The sequence below is a fragment of the Salvelinus fontinalis genome, chromosome 9 (genome assembly GCF_029448725.1).
Source record: "Salvelinus fontinalis isolate EN_2023a chromosome 9, ASM2944872v1, whole genome shotgun sequence".
Taxonomy (NCBI): domain Eukaryota; kingdom Metazoa; phylum Chordata; class Actinopteri; order Salmoniformes; family Salmonidae; genus Salvelinus; species Salvelinus fontinalis.
In genome coordinates this window covers 36,443,089-36,460,933 of record NC_074673.1, presented here as the reverse complement: position 1 = coordinate 36,460,933, position 17,845 = coordinate 36,443,089, and the positions used below count along the sequence as shown (strand labels likewise).

At 43.0% G+C, this 17,845-nt stretch overlaps 1 protein-coding gene and 1 long non-coding RNA gene across 2 annotated transcripts in view; both read left to right on the top strand.

Moving 5' to 3' along the window:
• LOC129862504 (partitioning defective 6 homolog alpha-like) overlaps positions 1 to 11,462 on the top strand; it is a 39,779-nt gene extending 28,317 nt beyond the window's left edge. The window contains exon 3 of the mRNA XM_055934243.1: positions 6,863 to 11,462. Coding sequence (XP_055790218.1) covers positions 6,863 to 7,770 — 908 coding nt within the window. The 3' untranslated portion in view covers positions 7,771 to 11,462. The remainder of the gene's footprint in view (positions 1 to 6,862) is intronic.
• A 765-nt stretch (positions 11,463 to 12,227) lies between these two features.
• LOC129862503 (uncharacterized) lies at positions 12,228 to 16,664 on the top strand. Its single transcript, XR_008760774.1, has 2 exons — positions 12,228 to 12,388; positions 12,623 to 16,664. It is a non-coding gene; the product is annotated as an uncharacterized LOC129862503 (long non-coding RNA).
• The last annotated feature ends 1,181 nt before the right edge of the window (positions 16,665 to 17,845 follow it).

Genomic DNA, 17,845 nt, shown 5'->3' with positions numbered 1-17,845 from the left:
ATGCTTACACTGTGTACCAATACAACCACACAGACACCAGGGAGAGAAGGAGAGAGCGGGAAAGAGAAGTAGATATTGAAATTTAGAAAAAGGGGAAATTGGATGTTACAGAGACATTTTACTCCAGATGGGTTATTTCTAGTAGCAGGCATTTCCCCCTTTCCTCTATAGACAGTAGCTGTGGTCTTCCCCTCAATCTATGTTAACCTGCATGTCTGTGTGAGTTAGCTGTTATGTCAAGACTCATTTACAGACCATTGTAATGAACTCTGGCATTCTCTCTGTGGGGATATTGTGCACAGTGCAGAGGAAGCATCATTCAGAAGGTATTGCAGTGCTCCCTGTACTGCAGGCTCTTTAAAAATTGTTTTTATTGACACCTACTATAGATCATTGAGCAGACCCAACCCTCCTGGTCTGTAACCCTGGGCCCCATCCCTCCCTTCCTCCTGATCCAGCCCCCCACGTGCTCTCCGGTTGGGCTCACCCTCCAGCCCGCCTCCTCCAGCCTATGAGTGGGTTTAATAACAGAGGATGCTCTGCTCTCTGTGGGGGTCCAGACAATAAAACTAATGAAGGTGGACAGGGAGGGAGGCAGGGCTGCCTACAGCTCTGTGAGGACTGTGGAACACTCACAAACAGAACTACACAAACAGAACTACACAAACAACCACTTGAGTTAAACCCACTCAGGCACACAAACATGTACAGTTGAAGTCGGAAGTTTACATACACTTAGGTTGGAGTCATTAAAACTCGTTTTTCAACCAGTCCACAAATTTCTTAACAAACTATAGTTTTGGCAAGTCGGTTAGGACATCTACTTTGTGCATGACACAGGTAATTTTTCCAACAATTGTTTACAGACAGATTATTTCACTTATAATTCACTGTATCACAATTCCAGTGGGTCAGAAGTTTACATACACTAAGTTGACTGTGCCTTTAAACAGCTTGGAAAATTCCAGAAAAGTATGTCATGGCTTTAGAAGCTTCTGATAGGCTAATTGACATAATTCGAGTCAATTGGAGGTGTACCTGTGGATATATTTCAAGGCCTACATCCAAACTCAGTGCCTCTTTGCTTGACATCATGGGAAAATCAAAAAAAATCAGCCAAGACCTCAGAAAAAAATTGTAGACCTCCACAAGTCTGGTTCATCCTTGGGAGCAATTTCCAAACACCTGAAGGTACCACGTTCATCTGTACAAACAATAGTACGCATGTATAAACACCATGGGACCACGCAGCCGTCCTACCACTCAGGAAGGAGACACGTTCTGTCTCCTAGAGGTGAACGTACTTTGGTGCGAAAAGTGCAAATCAATCCCAGAACAACAGCAAAGGACCGTGTGAAGATGCTGGAGGAAACAGGTACAAAAGTATCTATATCCACAGTAAAACTTGTCCCATATTGACATAACCTGAAAGGCTGCCCAGCAAGGAAGAAGCCACTGCTCCAAAACCGCCATTAAAAAGCCAGACTACGGTTTGCAACTGCACATGGGTACAAAGATCGTACTTTTTGGAGAAATGTCCTCTGGTCTGATGAAAAAAAATAGAACTGTTTGGCCATAATGACCATCGTTATGCTTGGAGGAAAAAGGGGGAAGCTTGCAAGCCGAAGAACACCATCCCAACCGTGAATCACAGGGGTGGCAGCATCATGTTGTGGGGGTGCTTTGCTGCAGGAGGGACGGGTGCACTTCACAAAATAGATGGCATCATGAGGGAGGAAAATGATGTGGATATATTGAAGCAACATCTCAAGACATCATTCAGAAAGTTAAAGCTTGGTCGCAAATGAGTCTTCCAAATGCACAATGACCCCAAGCATACTTCCAAAGTTGTGGCAAAATGGCTTGAGGACAACAAAGTCAAGGTATTGGCGTGGCCATCACAAAGCCCTGACCTCAATCCTATAGAAAATTTGTTGGCAGAACTGAAAAAGCGTGTGCGAGCAAGGAGGCCTACAAACCTGACTCAGTTACAGCAGCTCTGTCAAGAGAACTGGGCCAAAATTCACCCAACTTATTGTGGGAAGCTTGTGGAAGGCTACCTGAAACGTTTGACCCAAGTTAAACAATTGAAAGGCAATGCTACCAAATACTAATTGATTGTATGTAAACTTCTGACCCACTGGAAATGTGGTGAAAGAAATAAAAGCTGAAATAAATCATTCTCTCTACTATTATTCTGACATTTCACATTCTTAAAATAAAGTGCCGATCCTAACTGACCTAAGACAGGGAATTTTTACTAGGATTAAATGTCAGAAATTGTGAAAAACTTTAAATGTTAAGGTTAAGGCTAAGGTGTATGTTAACTTCTGACTTCAACTGTATGTTATTAAGACAAACATACAGATAAATGTAAACTGTACACTTTCCATAACTGGCAAATGTTTATAGTATTGGCATATATACTGTATATACAGTGAATATACTGGGTTTTCTGTCTATTCTCCACGTTGGAAAAGCTTTTCTTCTTGTAATTAGAAGATTGTTTTCACTTTATAGTGTTGAGGTCAGGGTTCACAGCTAGTCTGGCCAGACTGTCACCCACTTGTTATGTCTCATGCCCTCTAGTTGAGCCTGGATATACATGAGATCTCAATTTGATCCATCCCTTCATACAACAGGCTGTGGCTTTGGTCAAATCTGTTTGTTGTCATCCATAAAACCTATTGGCAATTACTAGCCACTAGCTAAGTGTGCTTTTACCAGTGTTGAATGTTAGGATCATATCCACTGCATCCTCCATGATACACATTAGTCATACAGTGATCTCCCAAAGCTCTAACCAAACAGGGTGTGGAAAAAGCTCTCTTTCTTTTGCCATGGCCTCTCTAAGGTGTTGATGACTTTCTATGTTTCACCCTCTCAGCAGGCAGTGCTCCACATAACCACATCCAGACCTCTCCTCCGTGTCTTTCTGAGAAACAGGATCACACAGCACATCCTTCTCCGCAGTTTAAAAATAACTTAAAATATTCTCTCCTCCCCAGCAAGTGTCGCTTCACATTTAGAACAGAGCCCTGAGTGGTTCCTCCCTGTGCTGCTACCTGCCAGCTAGCACTAAAAACAACACATTTGTTTATTTCTGTCACACCAGAGAATGTGTCAGGTGGGTGTGATGATAGAGCTAGGCTGTCTTGTCTGTTTAATGTAAACAGTGGGGACTGAAGCGGTGATTCATCTGACTGGTATGCAATCTGATTCTGTTTCACAACCTCTGACCCCTCAGTAGGGATTGAGAGTTATGGAAATCCTCACTGTGTCCTTACACATACCCCACTACCCCTGGGGCAGGTTCTGAAGTACTGTTCTCCTGTTCCCAGCAATCTCTGCTCTCAATCAGTGCAAGGAAGCTCTGTTGTCCGGACCTCTGGCAGTCACTATGGGGGTGCCACAGGGTACAATTCTCGGGCTGACTCTCTTCTCTGTATACATCAATGATGTCGCGCTTGCTGCTGGTGATTCTTTGATCCACCTCTACGCAGACGACACCATTCTGTTTATCTCTGGCCCTTCTTTGGACACTGTGTTAACTAACCTACAGACGAGCTTCAATGCCATACAACTCTCCTTCCGTGGCCTCCAACTTCTCTTAAATGGAAGTAAAACTAAATGCATGCTCTTCAACCGATCGCTGCCCGCACCTGCCCGCCTGTCCAGCATCACTGCTCTGGACAGTTCTGACTTAGAATATGTGGACAACTACAAATACCTACAGTCGTGGCCAAAAGTTTTGAAAATGACACAAATATTAATTTTCACAAAGTCGGCTGCCTCTGTTTGTATGATGGCAATTTGCATATACTCAAGAATGTTATGAAGAGTGATCAGATGAATTGCAACTAATTGCAAAGTCCCTCTTTGCCATGCAAATGAACTGAATCCCCCAAAAAGATGCCTCAAAAGGACCAGCTGACATCATGTCAGTGATTCTCTCGTTAACACAGGTGTGTCACTCTGTCATGCTGATTGAGTTTGAATAACAGATTGGAAGCTTCAAAAGGAGGGTGGTGCTTGGAATCATTGTTCTTCCTCTGTCAATCATGGTTACTTGCAAGGAAACACGTGCCGTCATCATTGCTTCGCACAAAAAGGGCTTCACAGGCAAGGATATTGCTGCCAGTAAGATTGCACCTAAATCAACCATTTATCGGATCATCAAGAACTTCAAGGAGAGCGGTTCAATTGTTGTGAAGAAGGCTTCACGGCACCCAAGAAAGTCCAGCAAGCGCCAGGACCGTCTCCTAAAGTTGATTCAGCTGCGGGATCGGGGCACCACCAGTACAGAGCTTGCTCAGGAATGGCAGCAGGCAGGTGTGAGTGCATCTGCATGCACAATGAGGCAAAGACTTTTGGAGGATGGCCTGGTGTCAAGAAGGGCAGCAAAGAAGCCACTTCTCTCCAGGAAAAATATCACGGACAGACTGATATTCTGCAAAAGGTACAGGGATTGGACTGCTGAGGACTGGGGTAAAGTCATTTTCTCTGATGAATCCCCTTTCCGATTGTTTGGGGGCATCCGGAAAAAAGCTTGTCCGGTGAAGACAAGGTGAGCGCTACCATCAGTCCTGTGCCATGCCAATAGTAAATCATACTGAGACCATTCATGTGTGGGGTTGCTTCTCAGCCAAGGGAGTGGGCTCACTCACAATTTTGCCTAAGAACACAGCCATGAATAAAGAATGGTACCAACACATCCTCTGAGAGCAACTTCTCCCAACCATCCAGGAACAGTTTGGTGACGAACAATGCATTTTCCAGCATGATGGAGCACCTTGCTATAAGGCAAAAGTGATAACTAAGTGGCTCGGGGAACAAAACATCGATATTTTGGGTCCATGACTCCCCAGACCTTAATCCCATTTGAGAACTTGTGGTCAATCTTCAAGAGGCGGGTGGACAAACAAAAACCCACAAATTCTGACAAACTCCAAGTGATGATTATGCAAGAATGGGCTGCCATCAGTCAGGATGTGGCCCAGAAGTTAATTGACAGCATGCCAGGGCGGATTGCGGAGGTCTTGAAAAAGAAGGGTCAACACTGCAAATATTGACTCTTTGCATCAACTTCATGTAATTGTCAATAAAAGCCTTTGACACTTATGAAATGCTTGTAATTATACTTCAGTATTCCATAGTAACTGACAAAAATATCTAAAGACACTGAAGCAGCAAATTTTGTGGAAAATAATATTTGTGTCATTCTCAAAACGTTTGGCCACAACTGTAGGTGTCTGGTTAGACTGTAAACTCTCCTTCCAGACTCACAATAAACATCTCCAATCCAAAATTAAATCTAGAATCGGCTTCCTATTTCGCAACAAAGCATCCTTCACTGATGCTGCCAAACATACCCTCGTAAAACTGACCATCCTACCGATCCTCGACTTCGGCGATGTCATTTACAAAATAGCCCCCAACACTCTACTAAGCAAACTGGATGCAATCTATCACAGTGCCATCCATTTTGTCACCAAAGCCCCATATACTACCCACCACTGTGACCTGTACGCTCTCGTTGGCTGGCCCTCGCTTCATACTCGTCGCCAAACCCACTGGCTCCTGGTGATCTACAAGTCTCTGCTAGGTAAAGCCCCGCCTTATCTCAGCTCACTGGTCACCATAGCAGCACCCACCAGGTATATCTCACTGGTCAGCCCCAAAGCCAATTCTTCATTTGGTCGCCTCTCCTTCCAGTTCTCTGCTGCCAATGACTGGAACAAACTGCAAAAATCACTGAAGCTGGAGACTCATATCTCCCTCACTAGCTTTAAGCACCAGCTGTCAGAGCAGCTCACAGATCACTGCACCTGTACAAAGCCCATCTGTAAATAACCCATCCAACTACCTCATCCCCATACTGTATTTATTTATTTATTTATCTTGTTCCTTTGCACCCCAGTATCTACTTGTGCACATTCATCTTCTGCACATTCTACCATTCCAGTGTTTAATTGCTATATTGTAATTACTTCGCCACCATGGCCTCTTTAGTGCATTACCTCCCTTATCCTACCTTATTTGCACATGCTGTATATAGACTTTTTCTACTGTATTATTGATTGTATGTTTTGTTTATTCCATGTGTAACTCTGTGTTGTTGTATGTGTTGAGCTGTTCTCAACTAGCCTTGTTCTCAACTAGCCTTGTTCTCAACTAGCCTACCTGGTTAAATAAAGGTGGAGAAAAAAAAGGGGGGAAAGGTGTGTGTGTGTGTGTGAGGGATGGACAGACAGAGACAGAGAGGAGAAATGGGTTAAGAGGTATTGGGAGTGGTAACTATGAAAACAGTGGAATAGAGACCAACTGTTTTTGAAAATCTCAGGTCAGATTGTTGACATCATAGAAATGACTATATAACTTCACAGGGCCTCTATGGTTGACATAATATTTGATCTTAACGAATCTCCCAGAGAAAAGCCAAAAGAAACATACAGCAGGATAAAGTGAGACCACTGCATTCTATATCAATAGGTGTATTTGTATAGTAGGGAAATGAGACTTCCTTCTTGAGAGTTGAAAGGTGAACTTTCTCCACATCTTAAAGTTAGGGTTTGACGGTTTACACACGGAAAGACAGACGGTTGGCATTAGAAAAGATTAGAGGCGATTTAAAAGCTGTGCTGTTTCCCTTCTTTTTACTCTCCAACTGACCAGATTGAACCCATGTCTTACCCCTAGGTTAGCTGTTGACATCTTGAACATAATGCCCTTACTGTCTCAGAGCATACTACCATTTATTTGATTGTCCATATTTTGGAATGAACTGAGACCCTGGTGCTGCCTTGTCATTTTATGTCTTTGTCTGACATGGCTTTTGTCTGTGCCTCTCTCTGTCCTGTAGATGTGGATGAGCCTGTGGTCTTTGCCACCAACTCCCTGCAGAGGAGGAAAAAAGGCCTGGCAGGGTTGCGCCCGGCACAGCAGAAGACCAAACCAGGCCTGATGATTGGCCTTCCCCAGGACTTCCGCCAAATCTCCTCCATCATCGATGTCGACATCCTGCCCGAGACACACCGGCGTGTCCGCCTGCACAAGCACGGTACCCACAAGCCCCTGGGTTTCTATATTCGGGACGGGGTGAGCATGCGGGTCACACCTCATGGCGTGGAGAAGGTGCCTGGTGTCTTCATCTCGCGGCTGGTGCGTGGAGGCCTGGCTGAGAGCACAGGCCTGCTGGGGGTCAACGATGAGATCCTGGAGGTCAACGGCATTGATGTGGCTGGCAAGTCTCTGGACCAGGTGACAGACATGATGGTGGCCAACAGCCACAACCTGATCGTGACGGTGAAGCCGGCCAACCAGCGCAACAACGTGGTGCCCCGGGCAAGCAGGGTCTCGGCAGGGGGGAACAGCTCCTCTGGATCCGTAGGCTCCGCATTCTCCCATGACTCAGCCCCCAGCACTGCCTCTCAGAGTGTCAGTCACCATAGCAACAGTAACAGCGTGGCGGAGGGCGACAGCGACGAGGACGGAGATGGAGACCTTATCATTGAGACTGACAGCCTGCCACCTTACCTGCCCCATCGCTGTGTGTCCAACGGTAACGGCAGCCACAGAGAGTCTCCATTGTCCTCGTCACTGGGGCAACGGCCCCTCCCCCAGAGCATGTCCCTGCCCAGCAGCGGCTCTCTGTCAGACAGCAAGGCCTCCCTGAGCTCCCTGACCACCCCTACACACAACGGCAGCCCCACCAAGACCAGCAGCAGCCAGGAGAGCATGAGAGAGGATGGGAACATCATCACACTGTAAAACCCGGACATTAATAACAGAAGACTAAACATGCACAATTGGAGAAAATCAACATATGAACGTTATCTGAACATAAAACAACAATTTTAATTGTTACCTCATAACAGAAAACAACTCACAACAATGAGAAAGGCAATGATGATGGCTTTACCTTAAAAGTATCTGATGTGTATTCCATGCAACTAAACACTGTGGAACCAGCAGTCATCATGTAATGAACTCAGTGGTCAGTGTAGTGTGAATCCTGATGCCTACTTACTACAAAACACATGATGATCGCTGTCACCACCACCATAATGGAAGTGCCTTACGGCTTTCCGCACAACTCGCCTTATTTTTATCACTTATATTTTACTTTCAAACAAGACCACCTCTCACTTCAATTCTAAACAGTGCCGTTGGGTGTCAGTGCAAAGGTAAAGATTGGCAGGAGAAGCAGACAGAATGTGAAATGTTATGTCTGTCTGTGTGGGACATTAACAAACATAGCCCTTTTCTCTTGCTCTTCCTGCATTCTGCAATACTTCCTCAGCATGTCCAAACAGTGTGTTCTCTTCTGTGACTGTGACAATCATTGCTGATTGTTCTGTGCTGCTGGTTGTTTGCCTGCTTAGCTGACAATAGCTTTTATCAGAGAGGAATAGGCGACGCGGGAGGTTTTACAAAATCTGTCCACGAAAATAAGCCCACAAAGTGAGGAATTATTGTATGAAGGTGCATGAAAGGGTTGAATTTGGTCATCAAAAAATGCAATTGCTAATTTGCTAGGTGAGCCTTATTTTATCGAATAGAAATTTCGTAATGGTTAGGTTGTTACGAATGCACTGATATATATGGACGCACGTAGCTTTTCGTCAACTTACCCAAAAACGACTTTATATCGGAGAAGTGCCTGTTGTCATAGAGATAGATAGAGGACTCTTCATGGATATAACCCGTTTTACCATGGACATTGCCATTAAGAGCTTCCACCATTTTAAAGTAGTCAATTGGGTTGGGATTTTTGAGTTGGGTTTTTTGAGTTGGAGGCAATAAGCCAATGAAGAAAATGTACTACTTTAAAAAGCCTATGGTGGCACAAATACAAAGAAGAGTCCTCTATCTATCTCTATGGTATGTTGTTCACACGCGTCTGCCCGCTTATTGGCTAGAATGGTCCCACCTGATCTCGCCTCCCATCTTTGAGGACATGTATTTCCATTGTTAGTGCTCACTCAAATATCTTCTCAATATAATAGACAGTCTTAGCTTTTATTCCTCTGATTAGAAGTAATTGTGAATTGGATTCACATACAGCACATCTCGAAACATACCGGTCTTCCTCTGCTCATCCCCAGGAGGAGTGTCATGGTATTACTGTACACACAACACAACAAAGTCAAGTGAGGCTTTTACAATGTGTGCTTTGATCCATGGGTCCCTTCTGAACATCCTTACTACAATTCAATACACAAAGTTATGGCATATCATACTCTTTTCTAGGAAAATATGTAATGGGGCTGTTAATCATCATGGTGTTAGTATAGGAAATAGGAGGGAAATATGGTCCTCTGTCTCCCAATGTAGAGGTAAAATCATATTTATTTGACTTTCAGATAGTGACAACGTTTACACACTGACGTGGGGAATGGGGATGCATTATAGCAGTATATCTAACAATTGAATGTCTCAGAACCATCTTCAAGAGAATACCACCGTCTTTTATTTACTTTACAGCCACCAAACACTTGCCTAATCTTAAACATAGTCAGGTGATTTGGCTTTGTATTCCTCTCTCATAGTATCTGCTTCAGTGAAGTCAGGGGTTGCTTGGAGTTACAGAGGTCCCAGCATGAAACATTAGATCCTGGAGAATTTCCCTGGCAGACTTGCTATCTTGCTTTTAGAGAAACCAATTCCATTTTCCTTCAGGACAAGGTTTCTCTCCCCTGAAAATTTAACAGAAGGGGAACACAACAGAAATAACATGGAGTGCTGTTGCTCCAGAAGGTCACGGCCTCTTATAGACCCAGCTGTCCACTTGTGACTGCCGTGTTTTTGTGTAAAATAAGGAAATTCCTTTCATGTTTGAAAAGCCTGGAGCTCTGCACATTGGGACCTTGTTCATACAATTAACTCCCTTCTTGATATCTAAACCAGAGGAGCATGGAGAGGGAAGGAGGAGAGAGTTCCTCTTACTTTTGAGGCTTTGGGTATCATCTTGCAGTGAGAGCTGTGAGGCAGACGGTCTAAAATCTACAAGCTTGGCCTCCCGAGTGGTGCAGCAGTCTAAGGCACTGCTTCGCAGTGCTTGAGGCATCACTACAGACCTGGGTTCGATCCCAGTCTGTGTCACAACCTGCCATGACCAGGAGTCCCATAGGGCGGTGCACAATTGGCCCAGTGTCGCCCGGGTTAGGGGAGGGTTTGGCCGGGGGGCTGCACTTGGCTCATCGTGCTCTAGCGACTCCTTGTGGCAGTCCGGGTGCCTGCAGGCTGATTTCGATCGTCAGTTGAAGGTGTTTCCTGCAGCTGGCTTCCGGGTTAAGCGGGCGGGTGTTAAGGAGGACATGTTTCGGAGGACGCATGACTCGACTTTCGCCTCTCCCAAGTGAGTTGCAGCGATGAGACAAGATCGTAATTGAAATTGGGAGAAAAAGGGGGTTAAAAAAAACTCCAAGCTTATGGTTGTTGGTTCTGACCCTCACTACTCCTGAACACAAGGGCCCCCTGACCCTCTGTTAGTACTGGACTAAAGGAAAACTCTGACGGCCCTCACAGTTAGCAATGCCCACGACCTCCAGGCTAGTTGATGGGCTGTGTCTGTTTCTGGCTGCGTCTTTATGTCTGGAGTGAATCACAGAGACAGCAGGAGCATCAGATGACCTACCACACCAGAAGGACAATATTGTGTTTTACATGGACATGATGTAGCTGTAGGTCAGCACTCAATCTGGAACCAACTGGAATAACACGAGTTTATTAACTCCCCATCTTAATGTTGACTTAGATTATTGAATTGACCAATAAGACACAACAAAACCAGCAGAGCATGAAGACCTCCTATGGCCTGGTCGTTATTGTTTTACTAGAGCTGCAGTTGTATGGGTCACTGGCACTGAGCTGCAGTTGTATGGGTCACTACATTAATTAACCTGAGAATGAAGATGTTCTCTTTGATAAGAGGGGAGGGGCAATTATCTATTGAAAGAGGTCATCATAAGATGCATTTTTAAAGCTTGTTCTCTTTATAAACCAAGAAACACAAGTACATAGTCCTTGGACATCCTTGTAGAAAATACAAGAGAATCAGCTTCACAGATACAGTATGGTCTTTTAATCTACTTACAGAAATCTGCACTCATCTATAACAGAAAAGCTACCACGTACTGTACCGAATAATATTTTCATGTATGTAATTGTATATGTATAGATACAAATGAAAAATTATATAAACAAGGGATTTTTTTGATTCACTGGGAGATTTTGTTGGAAAAGAACATTTTATAAATGTGTAAAATATGGAGAGTATTTTTCTTATTCTTGTACTTTTATTTGTATATGAGAATCCTGGAGAGGACATTTCTATTTCTTTGAGTACCGGGAACCAAACAGAGGAACAAAGTGTTTATATGAATCTGATGGGTCAGGGTGTACAATACTGTGAATGTCATATATGCTGTTTGTGAAAGTACATATTATAATAAAATATTATTTAAAAAAATACAATACTCAGATGTTTTTTTGTGGTCGCATAGGCCTAATTCACTCTGAATCCTTTACCCTTGGCCTTGCCCCACCTCTCTCTCTCACTCACTCTTTCTCAATATGCTTTAAAGGCCCATTGCAGTCAGAAACATGATTTTCATGTGTTTTATATACACTTTCCATGACATGGACTGACCTGGTGAAAGCTATGATCCCTTATTGATGCCACTTGTTAAATACACTTTAATTCGTAGATGAAGGAGAGGAGACAGGTTAAAGAAGGATTCTTAAGCCTTCATACAATTGACACCTGGATTGTATATGTGTGCCATTCAGAGGGTGAATGGGCATGACAAAAGATTTAAGTGCCTTTGAACAGTATATGGTAATAGGTGCCAGGTGCACCAGTTTGAGTGTGTCAAGAACTGCGTTGCTGGGGGTTTCACACTCAACAGTTTCCCATGTGTTACCCAGTTTCCCATGGTCCACCCCCCCAAAGGACATCCAGCCAACTTGACACAACTGTATTTGTATTTTGTATTAATATTTATTATGGATCTCCATTAGCTGCCAAGGCAGCAGCTACTCTTTCTGGGGTCCAGAAAAATTAAGAGAATTATACAAAGATTTCACAACACATTAACGACCCATGTACACTAGCACAAGATGGCATGTGGTGAAACACCGCTTCCCATTCATTTCAATGGAAGGAAAGCGGAGAGGGCGGGGGACCTTCGGGTGGTGGGAAGGTGGCGTGGGAGGCAGTGAAAAATAAACTTTTCCCAATTTTATGCAAATCACCAGCGGCGACCGCTGGGCGATGAACAATCATATCGAGTGGTTCCCATGACGAATTTGATGCTATGCGACCCAAGGCTGGAGACTTTCTTCAGCAAAGATGGCTGACAAAAATACTAGGACGGAAGCAAATGTAAGTGATTATAACGTCATAACGAATCATGAAAAAAAATGAACAATTGACAGGAATATGTTAATGTCGAGACAAAGGATTATACATATTTTTTATCATAAAGTTAATTTACAAAAATCGCGATTTAGCATGCTAACTGACGAGCTAACATTAGCCAACTAAAGTTAGCTGGCTAGCTTTATGGGTGTTGTGACATGAGTATGAAATTGTAATGCTGGTTGTTTAATGTTTTAGGGACTCCTGAAACAACCAGCAAATCAGGCAGTCGTCTTGTGAAACAGTGGATGTAAAGAATCTAGCTAGCAAAAGCATTTACTGCAAATTGAATGTACAATTTTGTAAGCTTGCCTTGCTTATATTTTCCATGCAATGCAGGTAGATGAAATAACGTAGCAAGCCAACTATTACTTCTTGTGCAGTGGAGGATAAAAATACCTGTATGCCAATGGATGTGTAGTTAGCTATGTAGCCGATCTGTGTATGGACCCTAAAACGTTTGTTATACATATTAGTTCAGAATGTAGCTATGAACCTCGGCAATCATAGCCAGTTGTATCAACTTCAAAACAGTCGTCTGAATGACAATGAAGCTTATTGGTTGAGTAGATTATAATATAACTTTGTGCCAAGGATGCAAGTCGTAAATACATGTAGTTATTACCATGCATGCGATTCCCTACATTGTAGCATGTACATTTAATATATTCACTGATCATGTACTCTATGTACTCAGGTATGAATGTCTGAGATTATTTTTCAGTCATATCCAATACCAGGAGTATCAAATACCAGTCTTTGAATGATGTTGTGTCTGCATGTATATATTACAATTATACACTTCAACAGTGTTTACCAATCTTGGTCCTCGGAAATCAATGGTTACACATTGTAACTATGCAATAGACTAGAAACATGACTTAACTAGTGAAAGGCTGATTTGGAATTCATATATACAGAAATATAATTTAAAAAAAACAGTACACTACACATCCTATGCATCATGTAAATACTCTAAAACCAGTTCATTTCGATATCTAATTTCCTTAATCTGCATTGATCTGATAAACAAAGGATAGGTGTAGTATTTCATCAAATGAGAGACTTAATTTCAACCAGTAGAGAATGTGAAATGCTTTATTGGAAGTTCATTATCCAAGTGTTATAAATACATGCATTATGAATATATCTTTACTTCAATGCTCACCTGTTGTGCATTATAAAAACAGAGGAAGAAAGAGGTGGCGAGAGAGGTGTAAAACAAAGGGAAAGAGGTAAGAACATAGGAGCAGGGAAGGCAGCATATGATTCATGAGTCACAGTGCTACCCTAATATTCTCTCAGTTCATCACAATTACATAATAGTGTCTCTAGTGGTGTCTCCTAACCCGCCTTGGGCTCCCAGTCGGCCCGAAGGTTATCTTAAGAGCGGGTGAGGTGGCGATGACAGGACTGGGGGTTGGCGTCCTCTCTCACATCAAAACATACCTGCAGACGAGAGACCAATGGAGAGAGAGAATAAGCATGTTTAAGCCTTGTGTTTAAAAAAAAATATTCTAACACTCAGTCATCATAATTATCAGGAGGTAAAATGCAAAACTGACCTTGGATCATTAACTCTGGGACTACTGCTTCTCTATCTGTATTTCAATGTCAAGCATCTCTTTAATAATACTTCCTGTTGACCTGACCAAGTGACCTCTCACCTATGGTCATGCTGTTCCCTCTGTGTAGCCAGTTCAGATGCGGGAGGGGTTCACCGACACAGCTGATATAACCTAAAGGATTTAGGGAGAAGGGGAGAGAGGGATGAAGTGAAAGAGAGAGACTGTTATTGAGAAAATAAGGTAGTTAAAGAGTGTTCAACATGAATCTGTGTGTCTGGCCTCATCTGGTGTCTACACTAAGTGGCTGCAGAGTACTTTATGCTGAAAAACATGAACGGACACACAAGGACAAACAATATAGTGTCACAAATGAATACATAAATACCACTTGAAGCTTGATGAGTTGACCATTTGAATCAGCTGTGCAGTGCTAAGGCAAAAACAAAAATGTGCACACCTTTGAGTCCCTAGGACCAGGACTGAGAACCACTGCTCTTCATTGGGACCTCTTCATCTGTAGACAGGCTTTCGTAGCCTTCTTCATTCGAGGACAGAAAACCTCGCAGAAACAGACTTCATTATACTCAAATTACACTGCACTGAATATTATGTTACTATTATCTATGTTACAAGTTATTATTATTATGTTGCTATTATCTATGTTACAAGTTGTTATTATTATGTTACTAGTACCTACCCTATCCAGAGTAGCCTTTGAAAGTTGGAACTACTAATGTTGATGTTATCCTTTCACCCTCCTCCATGGCTGTTAGCTAGCTACCTACAAATGCATTTGGAGTTTGTTTTTACAGTGATAAATACATCAAGATAGCTAGCTAATATTTAGTTAGGTAGCTGGTGATATTTCATTAACTTAGCTATCTATCTATACAGTATGTCAAGTTGGCTAGCTAGCTAAGTTACCTCATTTAGCAGCTCATTTGAGTTAGCCTGTACTGTAACGTTAGCTAGTTAGCTAATTATACATAGTTTTTTTTACATTTTCAAAATGTTTGACTTACTTGAATAGGTTCTCACAGCCATGTGGACAATTGGAAACAGGGCAGCAAAGTGTGTTTGTCAACAGAGCGTTTAAGAGCATATTACTATTGAACTATTTACCCATTTAATAACCAGACCTTCATACAAACTTGCTATGCTGAATTATTGATGCACAATTGAACAGGCTAGTAAACTCAGCAAAAAAAGAAACGTCATCTCACTGTCAACTGCGTTTATTTTCAGCAAACATAACATCTGTAAATATTTCTATGAACATAAATGAAACATAAATGAGACATAAACTGAACAAGTTCCACAGACATGTGACTAACAAATGGAATAATGTGTCCCTGAATAAAGGGGGGGGGGGTTAAAATCAAAAGTAAGTTGGTATCTGGTGTGGCCACCAGCTGCATTAAGTACTGCAGTGCACCTCCTCCTCATGGACTGCACCAGATTTGCCAGTTATTGCTGTGAGATGTTACCCCACTCTTCCACCAAGGCACCTGCAAGTTGACAAGTTCCTCCGATCCAACAGGTCCCAGACGCGCTCAATGGGATTGAGATCCGGGCTCTTCGCTGGCCATGTGCAGAACACTGACATTCCTGTCTTGCAGGAAATCACGCACAGAACGAGCAGTATGGCTGGTGGCATTGTCATGCTGGAGGGTCATGTCAGGATGAGCCTGCAGGAAGGGTACCACATGAGGAAGGAGGATGTCTTCCCTGTAAAGCACAGCGTTGAGATTGCCTGCAATGACAACAAGCTCAGTGACACACCGCCCCAGACCATGACGGACCCTTCTCCTCCAAATCGATCCCGCTCCAGAGTACAGGCCTCGGTGTAACGCTCATTCCTTCGACAATAAACGCGAATCCGACCATCACCCTTGGTGAGACAAAACCGCGACTCGTCAGTGAAGAGCACTTCTTGCCAGTCCTGTCTGGTCCAGCGACGATGGGTTTGTGCCCACAGGCGACGTTGTTGCCGGTGAGGTCTGTCTGGTGAGGACCTGCCTTACAACAGGCCTACAAGCCCTCAGTCCAGCCTCTCTCAGCCTATTGCGGACAGTCTGAGCACTGATTGTGTGCGTTCCTGGTGTAACTCAGGCAGTTGTTGTTGCCATCCTGTACCTGTCCCGCAGGTGTGATGTTCGGATGTACCGATCCTGTGCAGATGTTGTTACACGTGGTCTGCCACTGCGAGGCCGATCAGCTGTCCATCCTGTCTCCCTGTAGCGCTGTCTCAGGCATCTCACAGTACAGACATTGCAATTTATTGCCCTGGCCACATCTGCAGTCCTCATGCCTCCTTGCAGTATGCCTAAGGCACGTTTACGCAGATGAGCAGGGACCCTGTGCTTCATTCCTTTGGTGTTTTTCAGAGTTTATATATCTATATGCGCCTTGCCATAGATTGGCAAGTCTCTGGAACTCTATTGGAGGGAACCGCCACCATTCTTCCACAAGATATTCCATAATTTGGTGTTTTGTTGATGTTGGTGGAAAACACCATCTCAGGCGCCACTCCAGAATTTCCCACAAGTGTTCAATTGGGATGAGATCTGGTGACACACACACGTGTAGAAACACCTGCTTTCAATATACTTTGTATCCCTAATTTACTCACGTGTTTCCATTATTTTGTCAGTTAACTGTATGTGCTTATATAACAAATAAACAAACAAATATCCAATACAGAATGTAATAATGTTCAGAACCTAATTCAACAAATACAAATTGAAAATGACTGACTGACTTATTCTCTCTCTGATTGTGTGTCCCGTCTCATAACATTCCAAAAGCTGCTGCCCACATCGAGCAAATGTGAGTCACACGACCCACATCAATAGCACAGGCACTACCACCACCAATACAAACCCCCAGCGACCCCTGTGGGTCATTAACTCTATTTGTGGAGGATATAACAGTGTCCCTCCCATAGACGTTTTCATTTCCTGTGACATTATTTGATTAATTTAGGATGATTATTTACTGCTGGTATAGCTGCAGTTAGTGCTCACAAGGGCAAGAAGTGATTGCAAAACCAGATAATGTCAATGTCCTTCTTGCCCATCACTCTGGATGTTTATATTAAATCTCAGACACTAAAAATGTCCCAGACTCAACAATGAATGTTTGTATCGTTGTGTTTGAGTGTATTCAAGAATGAGAGAAGTACATGTGTCTTTTTCTATCAGTACTCCCCTACAGCTATTCACTTTTAGGCTACTTGAGTCATTCTATTCAGTTATCTTTACTTTTACTCAAGTTTGATAATTGGGTACTTTTCCTACCAGTGGCACAGTATACACTTTATAAGCTACATTGTATAAACCACGACATGATTGTAACCATGAAGAAATCCAATCTCGTTCCAACTGTTCAGCAATGTTTACCGCACACGCGTCAACATCCTCGCCTTATCTGCCTTTATGTTTATGTGGTTACTTTCATCATTCAGTCATTCTCACTCACTGGCTGCAGCAGAAATCGATCATCCTCTCCCAAAACCAAGTAAATATGGCACCAAGAGAACATTGCAAATATCTCTAAGAACTGAGGATTTTCTAACATATTTCCATGTTTTAAATCACAGTATGACAAGAGTATATCAACAAAATAACCTATTATCTGATTAATCCACTGCAGTGGAGTGATGATGTAAAGGCTGTGATGATCAACTGCAAGTTATGAAGATTAATTAAAAGAGCATGCAGACCTTTCCATTTTATGGAACTGAGTAATATTTTTGCTCTTTGTGAGTTCCTCTGCACCCATGGTTTTCAGAAGGTAGCCAGGTTAGTGCCTGAAACAAAAGCTTAATTGAAATAATTGATCTCCCATGCAT